The 17,525-nt window shown below is 40.4% G+C and overlaps 1 protein-coding gene across 7 annotated transcripts in view; it reads left to right on the top strand.

Moving 5' to 3' along the window:
- The first annotated feature begins 971 nt into the window (after positions 1-971).
- Positions 972-17,525, top strand: part of tcf7 (transcription factor 7) — a 77,014-nt gene continuing 60,460 nt past the window's right edge. For 3 of the 7 annotated variants that reach the window (XM_031897795.1, XM_031897798.1, XM_031897797.1), the window contains exons 1-3: positions 973-1,611; positions 1,712-1,778; positions 4,089-4,195. In XM_031897795.1, the coding sequence (XP_031753655.1) occupies positions 1,414-1,611; positions 1,712-1,778; positions 4,089-4,195 (372 nt within the window). In that variant the 5' untranslated portion in view covers positions 973-1,413. 7 annotated transcript variants of the gene reach the window in all.

Here is a 17,525-nt window from a genome sequence, read left to right as displayed (position 1 = left end):
ATAGTAGGGGCAGCGATAGTAGGGGCAGCGATAGTAGGGGCAGCGATAGTAGGGGCAGCGATAGTAGGGGCAGCGATAGTAGGGGCAGCGAAAGTAAGGGCAGTGATAGTAGGGGCAGCGATAGTAGGGGCAGCCATAGTACGGGCAGCCATAGTACGGGCAGTCACAGTACGGGCAGTCACAGTACGGGCAGTCACAGTACGGGCAGTCACAGTACGGGCAGTCACAGTACGGGCAGTCACAGTAGGGGCAGCGATAGTAGGGGCAGCGATAGTAGGGGCAGCGATAGTAGGGGCAGGGATAGTAGGGGCAGGGATAGTAGGGGCAGGGATAGTAGGGGCAGGGATAGTACTGGCAGCAAAAGTATGGGCAGTGATAGTAGAGGCAGCGATAGTAGGGCAGCGATAGTAGGGGCAGCGATAGTAGGGGCAGCGATAGTAGGGGCAGGGATAGTAGGGGCAGGGATAGTAGGGGCAGGGATAGTACTGGCAGCAAAAGTATGGGCAGTGATAGTAGGGGCAGAGATAGTAGGGGCAGCGATAGTAGGGGCAGCGATTGTACTAGCAGCGAAAGTAAGGGCAGCGATAGTAGGGGCAGTCATAGTAGGGGCAGCGATAGTAGGGGCAGCGATAGTAGGGGCAGCCATAGTAGGGGCAGCCATAGTAGGGGCAGCCATAGTACGGGCAGCCATAGTACGGGCAGCCATAGTACGGGCAGCCATAGTACGGGCAGCCATAGTACGGGCAGCCATAGTACGGGCAGCCATAGTAGGGGCAGCCATAGTAGGGGCAGCGATAGTAGGGGCAGGGATAGTACTGGCAGCAAAAGTATGGGCAGTGATAGTAGGGGCAGCGATAGTAGGGGCAGCGATAGTAGGGGCAGCGATAGTAGGGGCAGTGATAGTAGGGGCAGTGATAGTACTGGCAGCAAAAGTATGGGCAGTGATAGTAGGGGCAGCGATAGTAGGGGCAGTGATAGTACTGGCAGCGAAAGTAAGGGCAGTGATAGTAGGGGCAGCGATAGTAGGGGCAGCCATAGTAGAGGCAGAATAATGAAGTCGCTGTGACTTTAAGAAGCCGGCGCTGCTGTGAATGCTCAGCCCCCAGTGCTCACAATCAGCAGGAGGTGCGCTTTGATGTGCTTGTGCCTTCCCTTCCCTCACACGGTCACAGGCACCGCGCTCAGTGCATCGCTCTCTGGCCGGCTCCTGCCATTCCATCACTTTCACTCGCCCTGCCACTCAGCCACTCAGCCCCCCAGCACAACTTCCCCAGCCCCCCGTACGGACACCCACAGAACTTTTTCAATGCTCTGGCTGTGAGCTCCGCGATTCCACAGCCGTTCCCTTTGCACTGCCACCCTCAGCGCTAGCCCTCTCCCTCCCTGTAGCCCCGGCAGGGGTAACTCACAGAAATGCCCCAAATGAACAGCGCCGGCGAAGATGACTTGGGGGCCAGCGATGAAATGATTTCCTTCAAGGACGAAGGGGACCAGGAAGAAAAGATACGGGAAAGCGCCTTTACCGAGAGGGATCTGGCAGATCTGAAGTCATCGCTCGTAAACGAGTCCGAAGTCAGCTCGCATCCCCGTGTCCCGGAGAGTCATCCCGAGGTAAGGGCCAACTTACTTTTGGGGGGTGTCTGAAGTTTCGGGGGTACATAGGTGGGGGGTGCCATGCTGCACAACTGCTCAATCCCTGCTCTTTTCACAGGCGATGAGGCGCACACAGGATGCCCAGCTAGTGTATCAGGACAAACTCACAGATCACATGGAAGATGGTAAGTTCCATTAACGAGATACCCCCTCCGCCTCGTCCTTCTTTACGCACGAATCCGCGATTCTGGGATAGATTGGCCAGGCTGGGAGGGCGCTTTACTTCACAGGAGTTCAGGAGAGACTTATTCCTGGCACCTGTGGGCACGTTATGGATGGGCCTTAAAAAGACATGTTTTATAGGCTTGTTCTAGTCACAATAGGATACTCTTGCATAATTCCATCCCTTAGCTAAGCTAGAACCACTGCATCCCCTGGGAACAAAGCGGTGTAGTAGAGGGCTCTGGGAGTTGTAGTGCTGGGGAAACAAAGACAGTTTGCTGGTTATGCAGTCCATGTAGCAATTAGATTGCATGCTCTGTGGTATAAGTGACTTATCATGTTCTCTAGGCTACTTGACCCTTACTTACCAGTTTATTCATTAACTAAAGTAACAAAAAGACACATTAATTACATCTACTCTCAACAGTGCTCTGGGTTGGGTACCCTAGCAACGCTTGGCACTTTAAATTTGATGTGTGTGTGCACACATTTGACTATTTTAATATATTTAGCATTCTTTATGTGATTGGCGCCAACATATTACACAGCCCTACACTGATGCAGTTTCCACTGATATCTGTCTTGTCAGAAGCTGATGGGAAGCCATAGTAGCGCCATGTAACTAATGCCCTGGTTTGTATGGAAACCAAGGCAGGGAGGCAGTGCTAACTGTGTGCACATTTAGATCTACAAAATAGATTTAAGGTATATATAATTATTTCTCCTATAAAGTCATTTTTTTCCAGCCCATTTTAAAGGACAAGGAAAGCCAGATTCACTGTTACCTTTCCAGGTGTACCTAGCACAGAGTAGTTGTAGCTAGCTGTACAATTATAGAGACACTAATTTAGTGACTTAGCCAAAGAAGCAGATCTTACCATCATATGCCTGCCTTTAGGGGGGTGATATTGAGCTCAGGATTTTTATACCTGCTCAGATCAATATGGCCAATTTGCAGCCATATATTGGTCAGTCAGGCTTGTCAGAGGGCCCCATACATGGACCAATAAGCAGCTGAATTGCCAGCTTTTATTGCCCCCTGCATGGCCACCTTTAGACAGTAGAATAACATTTTCTGATTTCACTCTACTGCCCATGCTTGAATCTAAGTCTCAATGCCTAGGAAAGGTAAGTAAAATGTATTGGCACTGCTCTACTTTTTTCCACGGGCCTTAGCATTAGAGATTACAATTAATGTTGAGTTTCTAACATAATGGCACACCCAGTGAATTGAGTTTTTCTTGCCCTTTATCAAGTGATGTAGGCCAGAAAGGGAGCATCCATTTCTACAGGCCTAGAAATCAAAAAGTACAAAAGGAGTTCTTGCCCAAGTATTGGAGGATAAGGATATTTAAAAATCTCGTTATCTTTCTTGCTGGAGAAGCCACCAAGCTCAGTTCTTATATCTACATTTTTATTCTTTGGGTAAAAACTGTACCAAGTATAACTCCTTTTGGCAAGCAAATTATATGTACCGGATGCAGCTTCAAATCTGCAAGCACTGTACCCCTTCGCTTACTTTGAGAGAGCTCCCTAATTGTGTAGGAATAAAGTAGCCTTTAACTTTTCTAAAACTACAACTCTTAGCACCCCACTATTATTTTAGGGATGTTCTGCAGCATCTGGAGCACCAACAATTTCCTTTAACACGTCTGTTCTATTGTTGTCAGCCATAGTATATGATTTTATAGGATGCATAAATGAATTTGCACATCTTTGCACCAATTGCATGTCCTTCCCAGTCATTATAGCTGCTAAAGTTTTGTTTGTGCTCAGAAAATATTATTTGTGCTTGCGCACCACATCAGTGGCATTTCCTCTGCAAGTGTTGTTTGTTGGGTCAGGGGAGTGGTACTAAAATACCACAGGGGAAAATATGCTGTCGGAAAACTTTCACCTCAAGAGTGGAGCCAACAGAACAAGAACGGCGTCGTACTGTACCTGTGTTTTGATTAGTTTCTCTGGCCGACCACTTTGTTTTTGCCTTGAAGTGACACCTTGTGGCATTAGTCATCGCTTTGCCTGCGATCATAGGGTAAACGAAGCTGAAATAAATCACGTTTGAAGTGCAAAGATAAGTCCAATTTTATCAAGAACAAAAGCTGGGTGTCTAGACATTGGTTCGATAAGGAAAGCTTTTAAGCTGACAATTTATTGATGAGAATATGTTTAATATGGATGCAATAAGGGATTTTAAAGCAAAATATTTTCATATTATAAAGGTTTTTAGTTCAATTTTCTGTATGCACATTAGTAATTCTTTGCACTTTTAGGTGTTAAGCACCAAGACGAAGGTATGTACAAAGGATCTGGATATCCCAGCTACCCATTCCTTATGTTATCGGATCCCTACCTTTCCAACGGATCTGTGTCAGCACTGGTGAGTTTTACCTATTTATTACTGAACTGTAATTTGCAGAAATATGTAAGCTCATGTAAGGTCAAAATCCTCAGATGTGCAGTGTCTTTAGTGATGTCTAACTGTAGGAAATGCTTTACCTTTATATTATGTCATGTATTTTACATACCTAAAGTTATAAAACAAACAAGTTGTTTTTGTTCTGTAGCTATATCGATTTAATAGTAATGATAAAACAGTTTCCTCAGAACATGATTTTTCAAGCGTCTACCTTAAAAGTGTTGGTTACCTTCCAAAGAGAGAGTATACTGTAAATAAAGATGTTTTTCTAATATTAAGGGTGAAGACACACAGAGCTACTAGTAGCAGCTACTTGTCGTGGCTACTAAAATAGACAATGCTGATCATATACTGATAACAGTCTCTACATGTGTTTTAGCAGAGGCAATTCTCAGTGTTGTCTATGGCAGGGTATTTTCTGGCATTTTGTAGCCGTGAAAAAGTAGCTTCTACTAGTAGCTCTCTGTGTCTTCACCCTAAAGTTTCATTTGTCCCCACCTCCGGTGTCTCTGGAGCAGCTATGATATGTGTGTGTGTGAGGGGGGTCATTGCTTTTTAAACTGTTTTAATTTGCTACATTAGTTGGTACATTTCTTATATCTGGCCTTGCCAGATAGAAATAGTCTACTACAGGTATAGGATCCATTATCCAAAAAAACTCCAAATTATGGGAAGGCCATCTCCCACAGACTCAATTTTAAACAATTATTTACATTTTTTTAAAAGGTTTCCTTTTTCTCTAATAATAAAAGTACGGTGTACTTGATCCCATGATAAATATAAATAATCCTTATTGGAGGCAAAACAATCATTACTGGGTTTATTTAATATTCAAATGCTTTTTTAGTAGACTTAAAATATGGAGATAAAAATTACGGAGACCTCAGGTCTTGAGCATTCTGGATAACTAGTACCACGCCTGTATATGAAAACACCTGAAAAAGTGTTTGCGAACAACCCTTTATAATGTTCAACAAAGTAGAGTACTTCTCATTGTTTTTATTTTAAAGTGGACCTATATTTATTCTAAAATCAGTTCCCAACCCAAAATTTAATAGAGATGTTTTACTGAGATTTTTTTTTTTTTTTAACATCACTGAGTTTAAAGTTTTGAAGCTGAACATAATAGAGGTATGAGAAGAGAAACAATGAGAGAGGTGACATGACGTAAAGTAGAGAGAAGATCTAGCTGGGATGGTAATTCCCTGTAAGTAGCCCATTGAGGTACTTTCCCTTAGAACTACATTGATATGAGATGAGAGAATTTTCTATTCCCAGGCTGGGACAGTGATGGGTCTAACTCTCAGGAGGGTAATAATTCTGTTATGTATCAGCCATCCAGACTCTTGCCATGCCAGTTTTGGCTGGGGAGGATGTTGATGTTTTTAATGACATTTGTTATCCACCCACTCCAGAAGTCTGAACTTTCTATAGAAATTCAATAGAAAATTGTGTTTTCTCGAATTATGCTGTAATACCTAGATTCTCTTGTAGATCTATATTGCTATTGTATATAGAAGTAGTGGAAACCTTACTTTTCCTTGTTCAGTTTAATTACAATGAGTTTGGTAGTTGAAATGATAATAAGCGGCATGTGGAATATATTATAAAACACATGTGGCCTTTCACATAACATACGGTGGAAAGTATGGGTAGCACACTATTCGTCTTCCTTAAATGAACTCTTCTTGCTCGACTAACTTCTATGATGATTAAAATGGCAATATATTTTACACTAGGTCTTTAAGAGAAATATATTTCCTGCCTGAAAAAAATGAACTAGCTAAGTGATGTCTATTATGTTGCATTGACTTTAATATTTGTGCAAACTTTGATATAAATTTTAAAAGAAGTTTCACCAATGGCATGTCCCCTAATGTCCTATTTAAACTAATAACTGATAACTGTATCATTTGTTTTTTTTTCTCTTTAATGATAAGATGGTATTATTGAGGTTCAGTTAATCTAGTAAAAAATCCACACTTACAGAAAACAACCCTATTGCGTTTTTTTTATCCCTTAATATGGTTTTAGTATATTGTTTTCTACATTATGGAAAGGCCCAGGTTTCAATAGTATATTAGATCCTGTACATAACTAGATAAAAATGTAATTTATTAGATTACAGCATTGCTTTTGCTTATCCTTTGCAAATTTAAAACATTTCTCATTCTAGGACTACTTTTTGCAGGTATATTGGGCTCTAAATAGCTTTAACCACTTTTGTACTTGTATTGATCAACCAACCAATAAGTAAGTCAATATAAAAATCAAATATCTAAAAATGTGTCTCTTATTTGTTTTCATTGTTACAATGTATTGTGTCCAGAGAGTCAAATCATCCTTTTGATTTCCTGGCACAATGCACCTTTCTTACATTATATATTTCTATGTATATAATGAAACATTTTTATAGTGTTGGGAGTGGGTTGCAAAATAATCTGTTATCAAACTTAATTGGTAATAGGGTTACCAGCTGGCTGGTATTCAACCAGCCAAATGAGTAAATCACCAGCTAGGGCCAGTAAATTTGTAATACCTTACAAACCCCTCTCTGTTGACAGATTACCCCTTATAAGGCCAGACCCACCTATACTCTGCCCATTTCCCCACCCAATCCACCCATTTTTCCACCCCATGTAATGCCCACTATCTGCTCCCCCAACCCAAAGGCCAGTACATTGGAGGAAAAAAAGTGGCAACCGTAATTGAGACACATGACATGGACATTGGATAAATGTAAAGAGTAGATGAAAACAGAAGTACATGTATTGGATCTATTATCCAGAATGCTTGGGACCTGGGGTTTTCCAGATAAGGTATCTTTCTGTAATTTGGATCATTATACCTTAGGTCTGCTAAAAATCATTTATTATTAAATAAACCCAATTGCATTGGGTTTTGCCTCCAGTAAGGATTAATTATATCTTAGTTGGTATCAAGTTGGTGTCAAGTACAAGGTACTGTTTTATTATTACAGAGAAAAAAGAAATTAAATCTAAAAATCTGAATCATTTGATTAATTATGGGAGATGTCCCTTCCATAATTTAAAGCTTTTTGGATAATAGGTTTCTGGATAATAGATCCCTACTTGTACAGTGGGAGCTGAGTGATCTTGAATATTTTATTGCTAGAGCTAAACTATTGCTTTATTTTTTCAACACATGAAAAGAGGACTTTATAGGCTGTAAGCCAAAATATAGATATGCAGTTATCAACCCACTAAATCACTTTCAAAATACTGAATCCAGTGGTCATGCAAGTCTGGTCCACCAAGGACTAAGGCTGATGGCCTACGGAACAAGTTAGTCATCCGTGATAGATCTGCTACTGTGGGCGACTAACCGCTTTTCACAGTAGAAGATGCCTTTTCACAGTAGAAAGTTGCTGGTAGAAAGGCCTGCACATCGTTTCGGCTCTCCAAAGTCACACAAAGATGTCTCCTGCAGCCAACTTTGCATGAGTGACTAACTCACTCTGTGGGCCATCAGCCTACATGGTCACGGAATTAAATAAATGGCTGATTTTACTGCCCAGAATCCCCTATGAGCCATTTGTCAAAGGTCTTAGTTATAGCATGATCAGGCCAAACAAGTTTTTACCTGGCTAATTTTTAGACTAGACTATTTTATACTAAGCAGGACTAAAGTAGAAGGTAGTAATATTATAGAGATTATGGGAGCATGGGAGGGTTGGTGCTGTTAGATTCCAGAGACAGTTACTATTTAGTGGGTTGTTTGTGCCTTTGTGTATTTGAAATGCCAGGGCCTATTTTGAAGCCCAGTAATCATGAAGTAAGCACATCTTAAAATGTACACAGAAACTAAAAAGTGTGTCTTTTATGTGTTTTATATACCTTTTTAGCAGTAACTTCCAGTACATTACGCATAGCTGCTACGTCTGGTTGTGCAAGGTCATTGCAGCCAGAGCTACCTGGATAATAATACAGGTATATGATCTATTATCTGGAATGCGTGGGACCTGTAGTTTTCCTAGATATTTTTTTTTTGGTGGTTTTGCCACCAGTATGGTTTCATACACGCCCATGTTAAGTAGCTGTCAGGATTAGTATACCAATCCCCAGCTTTCAAAATGTTGTTGGTTTTTGTCACGTTCTATAAAAAAGAAAAAAAAACTGGGTGAATTACTGTTTTTATATTTCATAGCTCTACCTACCTGAGGCTTTTAACCCACTGTAAACAGTGTTAAATCTCAGTTATGCATAGTTGAAGTTAGGCTTCAAGGAATTTTCTTTCTTTTCTAAAAATGTTATTCTTAAGGCTTTTTAGATAAAAGGAGCTGTAATATTTACTTATTCAGCTTCAAGTTCAGATTCATTTGCGGTTACAATATGTAGACCAATCAAGTTACACTATGTATTCAAACAATGATTGTCTTTACAATGTAAAACTGCCCTAGAACATGTCTCAAAAGGCTAAGCCACATTCTTACACTATAAAGTTTGGACTGGTGTCTCTAGATCTAGTTAGTTCATAATTGTTCTTCTTGCATTTGTAGTTTTATTTTGCCTTTAGAAAAACCATTCTGTTAATGGACCTTCTGGATCCCAAAGCCTTGCAACCTCTTGCTAACTTTGCTGATAAAAGTTAATGTGGTTGTGTTTTTATCCATCAAAATAAATGCAGTCAAAAATAGCCATGTTTTTGGTAATGTGGGTTTCATGGCTGAGAAGCTCTGTATTATAAATATTTTGCTGGTGTGTAAGATGCAGATAAAAATTTTATTTTCTGTATCCTTGCTGTTATAATTTACATTTCTCTTACTTGCACTTTTCTTCATAAATATGAAAGGATTCTTAACAAAAGAGAATGTTTGTCTTTTTTTTTTGTAATGAAAACAAATTAAATAAAAATTCAAGATTTTCTTTCATATTTTGAATCGATAAATGTCACTCTGTATTAAAAAACTAGCCTATAACAGTGGAAAATAGTGTTTTCTGTGCAAATGTGAAGAGCAATTGACATAAATCCTGCAATGCCTATTTTGAAGTCAATCATTCAATGCTAAATACCACACCCTTGAGTTCAAAATTAGGTTTGTGACGAATTTTTCTGTTTTTACTTTTTACTTTTACGTAATTAACTACTTAGTCTGACAGATTATGTTAGAGTCCAAACACTAATGTAAAGATTAAATACTTACTTTGTGAGGCTACAAATTTATTGTTGTTGTTATGTTTTATTACTTATCTTTCTATTTAGGCCCTCCTCTATTCATATTCCTAACTCTTATTCAAACAACTGCCTGGTTGCTTGAGTAAACAGCACCATAGCAGCCCAGATAGCATCTAAAATACCAAACTGGAGAGCTGCTGAACAAAACTCTAAATAACTGGACAACCATAAAAAAATGAAGAATTTATTGACATAATATATGATAGTTTTGTAGATGAAGCATCAGTTCACATCCTGAACTGACTGATTAGCCTGCTGAAGCTTTATTGGGCAATTCTGACATTGGTTCAGAGGGCATGTAGCCTCAGTCATGTACCCACTGAGGTCGCTGTCATCTCTGACTGTTACGTTTCTTGAATTAGCACTAGGTAATCACTTACAGTGCAGCACAATTGTGTAGATCAGGGGTCCCCAAACTTTTGTAGCTGTAATCCAAATTCAAATGTAGAAAATGCTTAGTGCCAGTTGGCTGCCATGTCTATGCTGTTTTAGCCCACGTTTGATAGTACACATAGTAACTTTTTGCTTGCAAGACTTGCCTTGAGTCCCTGTTTTGAAGCCATTGGGAGTAACATCAAGATTGCTGAGCAACATGTGGCTTTTAAGCCATTGGTCGTAATGGTCAGTTTATAATATGTGGTGACATATTATTCTCATATAGCATGGACTGGATTATGTTAAAATGATAATGTCATCAGATATTATGATGTTATACAATGAAATCTGTGAACCCTTTGAGCAGACTGGGGGCCGTAATCATTTGGAGGGCCACATCCAACCTCCAGCTGGACAGTCCTGTCGTAGATGAATAACAAGGTACCAAAGGTAGATTCTGCACTTGCTAAAGGATGTCAGGGGAGTTAAAGATATATTGTAAACCTATGTTCTGTGATTTGGCTCATCCCTACAGACATGCTACATCATGTGCTGTGAGATTTGGTTGCAGCATACTTGATCCCAGTATGTCTGGGGTCTACTGGGGAGCCCCAACCCCCCTTGCATCACATAGTTTTATTTACATTTGCCCAAGATCAGGGGTCGGGTGGCAAAAGCTCGGCAGGAACTGAGTCGGCAGGGCCCACTGCGTTTTTTCCTTGTGTTCCGCCAGCACAGTCTGACCCTGTTTGATCCTAGTAAGGAAAAATTGAAAAACCAAGATCTGCCTCGAAATTTGACTTAGATATTATGTTAATAATAGCATTTTAAATCCTCCAGGATAATTTTACAGTCTGGTTGCTAGTGATCTTTTGAATTTTTGCAAGGCGTTAATGAGCAGAATTATGAGCACCCGAATGAAAGCACAGCATCGGTTCCACAGCTGATTTTGAAAGCATCTATGTGGAAGCTTTTGATGTCTATTTGGCACGGGTGGGTGAAACATCCTTTTCAATACCATCCCACTTATAAAGCTTTTGTTTTGTATTCAGACAAGCAGAATTCTCTCAGTAAATACCACGGACCTTCAAATTTGAAATGGGGCACATATATGTGAACAAATAATAACCCCTGGGAATCCTTTCCTCCTTAACTATTCCTACACATTCAGTGATATATTACATTTTATTACTGCTGCGGTTTTCAGTTAGCTTTCCATATTTGAAGGCAAACAAAGATTCGGGGATGTGGCACACATTAAAAGGACAGTGTGAGTGTTGAAAGCCACACATCATGTTTGACTCATTTCAGAATGAAAACATTCTTAAATCCTGTTAACCCACTGAAAAATAATAAAACACTAAAGGTCAATGTGCTATCCTCAAAACAGACGGTTTCTGATTTTGTTGACATGTTTAAACATGAGAATTTAGCAACAGTTTCTGGTTGCTACCTTAAATGGATACTGTATTGTACAGGTATGGGATCCCTTATCCGGAAACCCGTTATCCAGAAAGCTCAGAATTACAGAATGCCCGTCTCCCATAGACTCCATTATAAGCAAATAATTCTAATTTTTAAAAATGATTCCCTTTTTCTCTTTAGAAATAAAACAGTACTTTGTATTGATGCCAACTAAGATATAAATAATGCTTATTGGAGGCAAAACAATCCTATTGGGTTTCATTAATTTTTTAGTAGACTTAAGGTATGGAGATCCAAATTATGGAAAGACCTCTTATCCGTAATACTCTTGGTCCCGAGCATTCTGGATAATGGGTTCCATACCTGTATCATACTCCTACTTAACTTTTTCATACTACAGGTATGGGACCTCTTATCCAGAATGATTGGTACCTGGGGGTTTTCCCAATAAGGGATCTTTCTGTACTCCAAACCTTACGTTTGGTCAAGATCTGACCAAACCATAATTGTGTGCCACTTGAAAACAAGTTTAAGATCAAGTCGATTAACCAAAATGATCTAAATCATTTATGCTCATTTTTTTATTTGGCCCTAAAAATGAAAATAAAGGCCATTTATAGGTGAAGACGGAGTTGGCCTGCAGATGCATATGCCACACTTTCTTGCTATTGTACCAAATGATCCTGCTGATTAATTTCATAGGTACAGTGGTGGTCATCCATGTGTGTATCTGTTATCTGCTATGTAACCTGTGCCTTTTCTCCTTTATTCCAGCTTAAATGGCTGCCCCCATGGCTACACAAGCAGGTTATTTATATAAACTATCGTAGTGCTTTGGAAGCAGACACAGACCGTTTACCAGTACAGGGCAACAGTACATTATATTTTAAATATTTTAAAACACTTTTTTTTTGTTACAGTTCATTTAAGTATGTTACAGGAAGCCCTGTTTTAGCAACATTTGAATTGGTCGTCTTTAATTTTTATTTTTATATTTTAATATTTTTTTAAATTGCAAGTATAAGGTCTGCAGAATGCTTGGGACCTGTGGGTTTCTGGATAAGGTTTTTTCCCATTATTTGGAAGCTTCAAATTATTTTTGAAGCTTAGTTACCTTATAAGTATAAGGTTCTGCCTTTATTACAGAGAAAAAGGACTTTAATTCCTGTAATTCTGAGCTTTCTACATTAGGGGTTCTAGATAAGTGATACCATATCTGTATTTGCCTCTCTCCAGCCTTTTTCCAACATTCAGTTTAAAATGATGTCTGGCGATTATACCAGCATATAAAAACTTTGTGAGACTACAATTGTACTGTTATTGTAACTTTTTATTACTATCTTTTTATTCAGGCCCTTTTTTATCTTCTAACTTTCATTCAAAACACTGCCAAGTTACATAGTTAAGTTGGGTTGAAAAAAGACCATCAGGTTCAACCCCTTCCAATGCACCCAAGTGCACATACTGATACATACAAACCTAGCTATTATACTCGGGTAAACTATATACTTTAGTACCACAATAGCCTTGTATATAAGGCTTGTTCAAGAAATCATCCAGTCCCCTCTTAAAGGCATTATTAGAGTATGCCTATGCTTAATTTACACCCATTGATATATATGCCTTAAAAATTCCATAGGAATGGGACTGTACTATATGGTGAGATAAATCTATGTATCGAATCGAATGTATGAATGTATTCAAATGCAATATGTCCAGATAACCTCTTTATCTATTTTTTTCTTCTTGCTAGCAGTGTTTTTGAAGTCACTTTGCTGTGTTACATGAAATAGACAACCCAAAACTGAAATTATGTAATATTTTATATGTATTTTAGTATATCATTCAAGATATAGATCCAGTTAGAAATCTGTTTCATTGAAGAGGTGATGTCTGCATGTTATACATTTCTAATATTAGAGGGTGGCCATTAAGTTGTATATAAGAGGTTCCTGCTGTAGGGGGGTTCACCTCACGCCTCTAAAACTGAATACCAGTAAAACCATTTGGCCAGATCATCCCTGAAATCCTCTTAATAAGTAAGGCTTTATAAAAAATATCATGATTATATTTAAGGCTAATGTTTACATAGGGGCAGGTCATAGCCTGAAAGGCTCATGTGTTCATTTACGGGCCAATACTCACCCTGAAGTAGATGCCATTGCTGACTTGGGCATCTATTGGTGTTTATTGGCATCTGGCATCTTTTTGACGGCTAATATAGTTTGTTGTAAGTGCCTATTTGTGCTGATTTCTATGTGCAAGAACCCTATACAATGTATTTTCTGCTTTATGTCCATGAGCTAGTGAACTACTCGTTTAATTCACTGGTTAAAGGAATAATTAAGCAAGACGTTGTCTTTGAAATTTCAGTACGCATCATCCAACTCCATTTTAAGGGCAAGGCTTCTCTCTTTAATTTTTTTTTTAATTTTATTTTTGTTAGACTGTATTTTTTTTTTTCTCATAGAAATGAGTTGTTCTTTGACTCAGCCATATGAAACCCATTAAAATCACTCTTGTAAAATCCACATCACTCTACCACATGAAAGAGTGGATCCTATAAATAACCCTGTTCAGAGGATGCTGGGGTAGTCACAATTTCACTGATCGTGAAATGGGTTTGTTCTTAATCTATGCCTAGAACAAGCCTGCGCTTTGAACTTTCTAAACCATGTTTGTGTTGGGTGTCTTCCTATCATTTAAGTCTCTCTTAGCCATTTATAAGTAGCGCCTTCTTACATAATTAGAGTGTAAATTAAGAGTCCCACAGCACCCATGTTTGCGTACCCTGTGTCTTGGGGCAGCATTCCAAATAAGTATCTGGGCATTTGCAGAGAGTGCGAATGAATGTTTGTGATACAAACTGCCTGCTGGACCTTTTAGAAACCAATAAATCTACATGGAAGTCTTAAAAAATAAAACATTTAAAAAAAGAAATGTTGCATCTATATGTTGTATGCCTTTCATGAGATCATAAAAGCACTCTAGTATCGAAGGAGGATTTTTTTTTCCTCTTTTGGTCTCTCCTATAGCCTGCTGTACAACAACAACAACAAACATTTGTAAAGCGCTTTTCTCCCGTTGGACCCAAAGCGCTGTAATATATAACCCTTTCACCACTGGTAGAAGTTTGCTTTAACAGAACTAAATAGTTATCCCATTTCCAGAAGTTTCACTTTATGGGCACAAAAAGCAATCAGCAGCAATGTGGAACTGCCATTGCCCTCAATCTGCTTTATTTGATTGTTGTTTGTGCTGAAATTTGCTTGTAAAGTATTGAAATATTCTGTGCAGTACCAGTCTTGTACTACACGTGGCAGCAGAGAGGTTTTAAAAAACAGAAGAGCACCAAAGACTGATATTTAATGTGGAACTCCGGCTTCCAAGCCTTAATTTGTTAAAGAGCCTCACACAACACAGAAACCCCTAATACAGCGTTTTTCAACCGCTGTTCCGCGAGATGTTACCTGGTGTGCCGTAGGCAGGGCCGCAATTTTTACTTTCAAAGATACCTAGAGGTGTGGCTTAGAAAGTTGGCGGGATCAGGCTTACTAAGCAGTCAAGGCAAGGGCGGGCGTAACTTATTTTAAGCAAGCGGAGCTTAGGGCGTGGCCTTGCGATACAGGCGCCGATAGAGCGGAGGGGGTGGGGATAGGAGGCGGAGGGTTGGGAGGCGTGGCTTTGTGGGACTGGCGCCGATAGAGCGGAGGGGGTGGGGATAGGAGGCGGAGGGTTGGGAGGCGTGGCTTTGTGGGACTGGCGCCGATAGATCGGAGGGGGTGGGAGGCGTGGCCCTGTGGTACAGTCGCTGATAGAGCGGAGGTGGTGGGGATGGGAGGCGTGGCTCTCGGGTGTCAGGAAGTCACGGAGCGCGGGATTTTTCAATATGCCAGATGAACAGATGAATACGACGAAGAGCATGGAGGCAATTCTGGAATTCTTTGTGCTGTGTGATCCAAAGAAGCGGCCAGTCAGACTGAACCGGTAACCATAGCATTCGGGCTGTTAATATTTCCTCCGCTAATGCTGTATTTATGTCTTTTCACAGCGCCATGCATACTGCACAGAATAGTATGGGCCTGCTCTGGCAACCTGCTGTCCTATTGCTCCATCTGTTTTATAACTTTGTAAAACCTTTGCTGGATTTTATTTGATTATATGCCTTAATTTGGGGCTGGCTCTTGGCACCAATGTACTGGGGGGCACTGCTGCTGGGCACCAATGTACTGGGGGGCACTGCTGCTGGGCACCAATGTACTAGGGGGCACTGCTCTTGGCACCAATGTACTAGGGGGGCACTGCTCTTGGCACCAATGTACTAGGGGGGCACTGCTCTTGGCACCAATGTACTAGGGGGGCACTGCTCTTGGCACCAATGTACTAGGGGGGCACTGCTGCTGGGCACCAATGTACTAGGGGGGCTGGCTCTTGGCACCAATGTACTAGGGGGCACTGCTGCTGGGCACCAATGTACTAGGGGGGCTGGCTCTTGGCACCAATGTACTAGGGGGGCACTGCTGCTGGGCACCAATGTACTAGGGGGGCTGGCTCTTGGCACCAATGTACTAGGGGGGCACTGCTGCTGGGCACCAATGTACTAGGGGGGCACTGCTCTTGGCACCAATGTACTAGGGGGGCACTGCTGCTGGGCACCAATGTACTAGGGGGGCACTGCTCTTGGCACCAATGTACTAGGGGGGCACTGCTGCTGGGCACCAATGTACTAGGGGGGCACTGCTGCTGGGCACAGAGTTAAATTTTTTAACATTTTCTAATGGTGGTGTGCCTCGTGATTTTTTTGATGAAACAAGTGTGCCTTTGCCCAAAAAAGGTTGAAAAACACTGCCCTAATATACCTATCGCTGCAATCTGTTCCTTCAAAAGTATGAGTAAATGCCATTTTATATGCTGAAATACAACTGCAAAACGGTTACTCTTTCTGCATTATTTGAAATGTTGGCAGGGGAAGAGGGCCTAAAACATTGATGTTACAAACTGTAACAACTTCTCCACAGCTTACATACAGCATGCAGGAACTATATAACCCACAATGCATTGCAAACACTTCTTATGTTCTTATTTCTCTGTAGTACTAAAACAGTACCTTGTACTGCATAAATCCATGTTTTTAATAAGGTAATACAAATTACAGAAATACATCCATATCAGAAAGCAAGCATTCTGGAAAATAGAAACCATACTTATGCTGTCTTTTGCAATACCACTCTATAGTAAAAAGAGGATATATGTTGTATGCAGAATGTGTATAAATATTTTTGTCGTACAATTGTATATGTATACTCAATTAATACTGTCAATGCGAGTAGCAGTCCGCTACGAAGCCCTCTGTTTAAACACCTCCCCCCTTCCATCCAGCTACAGCCTGTTAGGCTTTGAGATTGGGAGCAGCTAATAATAAAGAGGGCTTCTCCATGGACTAAGGGTTAACCATATCAAGGATTGCATATCACACCATATCACACACTTCTATATGGAAAGATGGTACAAAAGGAGATTGCCCATAAAGACCTGGATATGAAGTTTGCCATTGCTCTTATGGAAGGCACTGATCTTTTATTATTTTTCATATTTTCTTCCATGCCTATTTGCTATATTGATTCCTCTATGAAAGCACTCGATTTGCATGTCTGAAACAGAACTGGTCATACTTATATTTTTCTGTCTGTAGCAGAAAATACATCTGCTGGCTTTAGGAAACCCTCTGCTATATAAGAATGCAGATATACAGGGGAAGTTTCTTTGCATACAAGTTATGCTCATATGTTTTCTGTTAACTGAATGGGTTGCTTAAACCTGAAACAAACATTTGTACACTGCCCTGCCTCATAGTATGCCTCTCCTGATCCTTCTTTGCCTGGGAAAAAGGACTTTTACTACCTTAGATGTAGGTAGTAACAAGAAATCAGCAATTTTGTTTTGGTTTATCTGAATGCATCTCCTTCATCCAGTTTCTGATACACTCAGCTAAACAATACTTATCTTCTTTAATCTCCACTCTGTCCTCTAAACCACAGCATTGTTTGCCACATTTAACTCGCTACTGTGCCCCCCTCCGCATCGTTACTGTAACTGCCCAAGCCCTCGCTCATTTCTTTAAGGACAAAATTGACCTTATTAGACAGAGCATACCATTTGATGACAATCTCAAATTACCTTGCAACTCACTTACATCCGCTTTAAACTTTCTCCCCTGCAACATTAGATGAACTTACCAAACGTCAGCCTGCTCAAACCCCACAACCCGCTACCTCGACCCCATTACCTTCTCACC

Source organism: Xenopus tropicalis, chromosome 3 (genome assembly GCF_000004195.4).
Source record: "Xenopus tropicalis strain Nigerian chromosome 3, UCB_Xtro_10.0, whole genome shotgun sequence".
Classification (NCBI taxonomy): domain Eukaryota; kingdom Metazoa; phylum Chordata; class Amphibia; order Anura; family Pipidae; genus Xenopus; species Xenopus tropicalis.
Note: the sequence above shows the minus strand (reverse complement) of the source record. Positions and strands in the feature narration are given on the sequence as shown.